Source organism: Danio rerio, chromosome 8, assembly GCF_049306965.1.
Source record: "Danio rerio strain Tuebingen ecotype United States chromosome 8, GRCz12tu, whole genome shotgun sequence".
NCBI classification, from domain to species: domain Eukaryota; kingdom Metazoa; phylum Chordata; class Actinopteri; order Cypriniformes; family Danionidae; genus Danio; species Danio rerio.
Window position 1 is genome coordinate 9,432,501 of NC_133183.1, and position 7,500 is coordinate 9,440,000.

Sequence of the window (7,500 nt, forward strand, 5' to 3'; positions counted from 1 at the left end):
TTTAGCAAAGTGTAATCTGCCTTTTTTGTTAATTCTGGCTTGTTGATTTTCCCATGTCACACGAGAAAGCAGTGTGTTTGAGGTTTTCCTTAAAGGGTCACGAAACACCAAAACACATTTTTTGAGCTGTTGACAGTCATATATGTGTCCCACACTGCTAAAAACACTATTAGGACACCTATATTTCACTAAAAAGTGTAAATTGGTTGTTTTTGCGTTATTTCAAGCAAATTCGTACTTCCTGTTTGAAACGAATTTTTGAAGCTGCGTCACGGTCATGACATAATAGCGTTGTATTCCAGCGTGCAGACTGGACGTCTGTGCCAGAGTGTGTCTTATTACGTCTTACAGTGTGATGCATTAATGCATGAGTAAGGCTTGGTTCAAACCAATCAGCGCGCTCTATTGTGCAACTTCATTAATATTCATTAGTGTCACCGTCTTTACACCACAGAGACGCCACGTTGTGTTGGCAAAACAAGCGTGAAGTGTTGCTTTTACAGTTTGCTGCCATTAAGTTTCGTTTTCATTTTCTCTCTGTGAGAGCTCATCTGGATCACGTGTGGATTACAGTGTACGCGACGCTCGACAACAATAATTTACGTGTCTAAGGGGGATTATTGTTTACCTGAGAGCTGTTCTCATCTGCAAACGCTGAAATCCGGATTCCGGATGTAGTCTTCTCTTCATAAAGACGCGGCTCTAGTTGCTGGTGATTGTCCTGTCTCTACAGATTTGGTAAGTGAGCGATCAGTGCTCTTTGTATATTCAGTTTGTTCGTATCAAATAAGTTAACTATTGCATTGAGTGCAAACATGTTAGCACCGCATTTTGTGACCGGAATAACACACGCGGCTTTCGGACGCTACCTGCCGTGTGCATCTAAGTTTCCGGGAAATGCGGAGTTTTTTTTCTGTCATTCGCCGTGCGGTATCAAACATTGCATGAAAAATACACGCTTAGAGCAGATCTTCGAATCAAATATCTGATTTGTCGCGAGGTGCATGAATGAATTCCCTGAATGAAAGAGCCAAACTGCAGTTAAAGTCCAACATTTAATAATTTTGCAAATAATTCAACTACAGATGTCCATGTAGGTTAAACACCATCCCTTTCTCCTGTGTATTTTGACTGAAACTCGCGCGTGCCCAAATAGACACTCCCACACCCTCCCACTTTAGTTTCTCCGACACTCCCCCCTAAACAGAGCTGGGCACGCCCACTTTTCTGACTTTTTCCAAAGAAGAGGTGTGAAAACACCCTGCTGAAACGAGGGGGTTTCATGGCCCTTTAATGACTATTCTACTGTTGTGCCTCCAATGAACTCAAATGTTGTCAATTAGCCAATCATAAACTTCCAAAACCTTGACACCATCGTCTGAGCATTTTCAGAAGCAGAATAGTCTCACTGTATGTACACTTGACTTTCAAGAAAAGTTATAACAATTTCTCAAAAAATCTCTCTCTCATTATTCTGCTATTAAGCAGAACAGAAAAAAATGTGATAATCCTAATAGGGTTGTACGTTGTTGACCAATTTGGCATCGTATGATGTCTTATGTGAAACATCGCCATGGACGAAGGCATCGTAGGTGGGGGTGGTGGTTGTTGTTGTTGTTAAATATCGATTAATTCATAACGAATTAATTAATTGTAGCCTACCGTTTTCACAGCCTGACCGGCTGACCCACATGGTCTTTGCTTTACCTATAACCAAGCAATAACACAAATTACCACCTGTCAACAACTTTTTTCCGTGGGACTCTGGCATGAATAGGCACAGTGATCTGTGTCATTCTAATGGCTTTTTCCCAAAGCTGGGAAAGGAGGCGAGAGTTCATTTGGAGCTCACTGTAATTTGTATTGTGATTGATGATAACTTCCTTATTTTATTATTATTATTATAAGAAAATAGTAACAAGTAAAGATACTACGGCTTGACCGTTTTGGTCGCATATGTGCCCAACATTTTATCTATGCGACCTAAAAGTATATTATGGAAGCATTTGTGCGAGTGCATACATTTTCACTGTTTTCACAGTGATCCTCACCGCCCGCGCAGATGTATGGAAAATTTATGCAGAATGCATCGTCGCACCTAAAAATGCCAAACGCAATGCTCAGAAATAGATTAAAGGGCACATAGTTTACCCCTTTTTTTATGATTTAATATTAATATGATGGTTCTTCTGAGTGTGCCAGTTTAGGTTCAGTTCAACACACAGTTCAGATGTTTTTATTATAATGTGTTAAAAAGTGTTATATTGGGGGCGTTTACACAGTTTGCTGTTTTAGGGGCGTGTTGCTTCACAGTTTCAGCTTCCCGCCCAATGTAACAAAGGGGCGGAGCCAAGAGCTCCTACGCTCTGTGTTTACAACAGACAGGCTGACAGACAGAGAAGCTAAGCTAAGGTAGGATGAGCATTCAGCCGTACATGTGCGAGTCGGACACAGACCAAGCAGAGAGTACAAAATCATTTGTGTCTTTGTATAGTCTCGGTGTAAAAGTGTCGAGCTTGTACACCGCGTGCACCCCGACAGAAACCCAAGGAGCGCCGAGCCGCTAAGCCGAATCTCCACTGCGTGCACACAGACAGAAACCCACACAGCGCCGAGCCGCTGACCTTAAGCTCCGCCGCGTGCACCCCACCAGAACCCACGCAGCGCGAGCCGCTGACCCAAAGCTTCGCCGCGTGTGCCCCGACAGAAACTCACGCAGCGCCCAGCCGCTGACCCGAAGCTCCGCTGCGTGCACCCCGACAGAACCCACGCCCAGAACTCCGAAATGCACGGTGCCACGCAAAAGGTACAAGCAATAATTCCGATTAGAGCGATAATGTGGAGAATATTGATCTTGTGTTGAGCCCAATGAGCCTTTTATCAAAAAATAGAGCAAGGGTGTCCCTTTAGTGATACTGCTTTGACTCACACGCTGGAAATGGCGGACGTGCAACAAGAAACTGAGGATATGATTGTGATGCAAGGCTGTCAATCAATATTGGTGGGCGGGGGGACCGCACTCCTGCTTAAAGTTGCGGTTAGTCAGAAAACCGCTCCAAATTGTCCACCGTTTTTTTGTTGTTAAATTGGAAAAAAAAAGGACTGGGTGTGTTTATATCGCCCCAATATGACGGTCTGTACACTATACTTACCAGGGCCGGAGTGGGACTCTTTTTCAGCCCTGGAGTTTCAAGCCTCAGACCGGCCCACCTCAGTTCACCACTGACTATATTAAAATAAGGTTATTTCCAATTCAGTTTCTAATTACACTATCACGTCTTTTTTTGAGAAAACAGCACTTTTAGAACTTCAAATGTTCAACAACCTTTACAGTATTATGTCTTAACAATAAAAATGAAAAAAAAAAAAAAAATTGTTACTCAGACGAGGACCGAACCCAGGTTGGCCGCGTCATAATCTAACGTACTAACCACTGTACCACAACAGCTGCACGTTGAAAGGCGACTTATCTAGTTATATCATCATTAACTTGCATCCTGCTCACGAGGCTACGTGAAAATAGATAAAAAGAGCAGAGCTGCGGTAAGATAATGAATAAGAAGGCTGTGGTCAAGTAAATAAATAAATAATTTTTAAAAAGTGTGACTGCTGAGAGCAACCGATTCTGGAACTAGGGACACCGGCCCTCGCGGCCAAAAAACGGACCGGCCCACCGGGAATTCTCCCGGTCCTCCCGATTAGCCAATCCGGGCCTGATACTTACACACATGTCTGTCCAAACAGCTTAAAAAGTAGATTTTTCACCATAGGTGCCCTTTATGTGATTGTAAACTTGCTGAAGTTAAAAAAGCCCGCACTGCTTGCCCCGCTTTTGTGCTTTTTTTATTGGCCCACTGCTCTAGAACTGAACACGAATGATTGGTTAATATCAGCTGTCAATCACTTAGTCGAAGGCCTTCTGACTTCAGATCAGATAACAGGAGCTACAAGCGCGAAAATGTGAAGCACTGTAGATGAAAGAATAAAAATAACACTGACAGATTTTGTTTTAGAAAACACCTACAGTTACTAATAATGGCACATCTTATTAGTGATCATCTGCTCAATCCACCTTTTACACTTTTCCAAGAGTGGATAAAAGAGTTTCAGTGGCTTCAAGTCCGCTATGAAAACCATTGAAATGAAAGCCATTCACTGTAAAGTCTGTGGGACGGGGTTTGCAGGTAACAGCATTTGCCACTGAATCTACACATTTTAAGTGTGAGAGGTACTGCATAATCCCTTATTTAATTCTCACGATGCTGTCAGCCGTGCAATGGGCAGCTATTTGTAAAAGTTAACACAGCTCATGGAAAGATTGTTTTTGCTATTAAAATGACAAGCAAATAATAAGTTATATATCAATATAAATATGGGGCAGGTCGATGGATCGCGATGCTGCCTCAGCATCGTGAAGTTTTTCGGCCATCGGCAATAGACTATAGCATCGTCTATCGCCTCAACCCTAAATTCTAACTTACCTAAAAGAGAAAATGTTTAGTCACAATAACATCTGACTTTTTTTTTAATGGTTATGTGTCTTTTTTTTGTGTAAACTTCTGGGTTCAACTGTTCGTGCTGCTGTTGTAATGCGCATAGTGAACTCATCATTTGTAATATGTGGAACCTCAGTTTTGTCACCTAAAAGGCATATCCTTGGTGAGAGAAGGATATTAAATCCCAGACATAATACCTAATTGTCTAAACACAGATTCCCTAAAGGCTTGAATCTTTGTGCATTGCCATAATGCATTAAAGTATGTACCAATCTCTTGTTTACATTTCCAGCATTTATCACCATCTAAACATCCCATTCTAAAAGTCGCACTGGAGTGTAATAATACCTATAAAGTATCTGATACGGCAGCGCAGTAGGTAATGCTGTCGCCTCTTAGCAAGAAGGTCGCTGGTTCGATCCTCGGCTCAGTTGGCTTTTCTGTGTGGAGTTTGCATGTTCTCCCTGCGTTCGCGTGGGTTTCCTCCGGGTGCTCCGGTTTACCCCACAGTCCAAAGACATGCGGTACAGGTGAATTGGATGTACTATATTTTCCGTAGTGTATAAGTGTGTGTTTGAATTTGTGTGTAGATGTTTCCCAGAGATGGGTTGCGGCTGGAAGGGCATCCTCTGCGTAAAAATGTGCTGGATAAGTTGGGCTGTTCATTCCGCTGTGGCGACCCTGGATTAATAAAGGGACTAAGCAGAAAAGAAAATGAATGAAGTATCTTCTTTTATAAATTTTCTTTTATAAATTTTCTACTTTGATAAAGAATTCTATCCCAGGTATCTTTATCTATATCACTACTAATATCTTTTTGTCTTAAATTGTCAAGTTTTTTTTATAATTAATCTTTGAACTAATTTTGTAAAATGTAGATACTTTTTGAAGCAGATTTGGGAGCTTGTAAAATTTTTTCAACATATTCCTATTCCTACCCACCCAGGGGACCTTTGTTTCAAAACAGTGTCTGATTTGTAAGTATTCAAAAAAAAAATGATCTTGTTCTTCTAATTTAAACTTTTTTTCCAAATCATTATAAGATATCAGTTTACCATAGTTAAATAGCTCATGTGTAGTACGTATACCACTTCTAAGCCAACAACCCCAAAATAAGGGCTTTTTTCCAATTTTGACAAAGTTATTATTCCATATTGAGGAATAGAGAAATGGGAAATTTATATCGAAATACCGGAAATAGGTTTAAAAGTCATGTCACCGTTATTGAAAAAAAATCTATCGCGATATATATTGATATCGAAATATTATCCAGCCCTAACTTCACTAATTTGCAACTTCAACTGATGTGATGACTTCCATTTGTTTATCTTTTGGCTCTGACATTTTAAGATGTAGACCACATTACGAGTAGAGCAGGTAATACAGGTTTTTAAAAATTAATATTTTTACCTGTTGCTGGATTCAAAAATTCTTTACACTTTACCAAATGCTGGCTGAAAAGTTTTCTTTGCAAATTCTTAGTTGAGATATCATATTAGCAGCCACATGACTATCTATGACTAACTATGTTGTATAACTATGTACGTCTATTAGGAATTCCTTATAGGCTTGCTAACTTAATCTCACTCAGCAACTCATCTAACTGACAACAAATTCACCTATAACTCGCGATTTGAGCTTTCAAATCTTTGCCAATTTCAAATCTTTAGTGATATCAGTATAGCCAAGATATTTTTTGGTTGGGCGACCCGGGTGCTTCGGTTTCCCCCACAAGTCCAAAGACGTGGTATAGGTGAATTGAGTAAGCTAAAATTGTCTGTAGTGTATGAGTGTGAATGAGTGTGTATTGATGTTTCCCAGTGATGGGTTGCAGCTGGAAGGGCATCCGCTGCATAAAACATATGCTGGATAAGTTGGCAGTTCATTCCGCTGTGGCGACCCCGGATTAATAAAGGTACTAAGCCGAAAAGAAAATGAATGAATATTTTGGTTGACCGTGTCACTCAGAATGTAATTTTAGGGCATTATTTTAAACTAATACTTAGTGTTCTCTGACGTTTCGACCTCTCTGAAAACAATTCTATGAACATTTACAGTCATTTGATAGCTAAGAACATGTCATGTCATGAACAAATCAAGATTCAGTTTTGGTTTTGGCCATGCTTCTGAACAGATATTCATATCACACATTATTCAGTTTATAAAATGGCTGTTGTGTTTCTCACAGTCCGAAAGTAAAACGGGGCAGGGGTCGACCTCCTAAAATAAGACATGGACTTAGTCGTTCAGAGTTCAAGAAAGGACTGCATGCGGATCGCACTATGAAGAAAAAGGTACTTGTAACATCTCATGATTTTTTTTTTTTAGCATTTGCATAATTATGTACAGTTATAGTTGTGAGAAGCTTGACATAATAATTCATATTTAAACATTTATGAAAATTTTACTTTTTTTTTTCTAAAATAGCAAGTGAAGAACTGTTGTACTATCTTCATATTCAGTTGAGGGCAAATTTATTATCCCTCCTGTGAAAGGTTTATTCTTTTTCAAATATTTCTTAAGTGAAATTTAATGGAGCAAGGACATTTTTTACAGTATTTCCTATATCATTTTTTCTTCTGCAGAAAGTCTTATTTGTTTTATTTTGGCTTGAATAAAAGCTATTTTAATTAAAAAAAAAAAAAAAAAAAAAAAATATATATATATATATATATATATATATATATATATATATATATATATATATATATATATATATATATATATATATATAATTTTTTTTTTTTTTGCCTAATTCAGGGGCGAACTTAGTTATTTAGTAGCCTTAAGAAATTCCAGGTATGGGACTCTAGCATTGAAACTCAAAACATGCTCTTTCTTTATAGATACGTTATTTCTCTCAAGATTTTTTTATATATTATTTTTTTTGGTAAATAAACTGCATGTTAAAATATATTTTAAGTGTAACCTGCTTAATTTAAAATTAAATCCAATAAATTCACAAATAAAAAACAAGCTCACAAACCATGGACAGTTAATTAGC

General features: G+C 38.8%; 1 protein-coding gene across 17 annotated transcripts in view; it reads left to right on the forward strand.

The window, feature by feature from the left end:
- The window catches only part of mbd1a (methyl-CpG binding domain protein 1a), a 39,270-nt gene that overhangs the window by 8,508 nt on the left and 23,262 nt on the right, over positions 1-7,500 (forward strand). For all 17 annotated transcript variants that reach the window (XR_012383905.1, XR_012383906.1, XR_012383908.1 and 14 more), the window contains exon 3: positions 6,685-6,790. Coding sequence is in view for 2 of the 17 variants with exons in the window: in NM_001309889.1 (NP_001296818.1) it covers positions 6,685-6,790 (106 nt within the window). In the remaining 15 variants the exon portion in view is untranslated. The remainder of the gene's footprint in view (positions 1-6,684; positions 6,791-7,500) is intronic.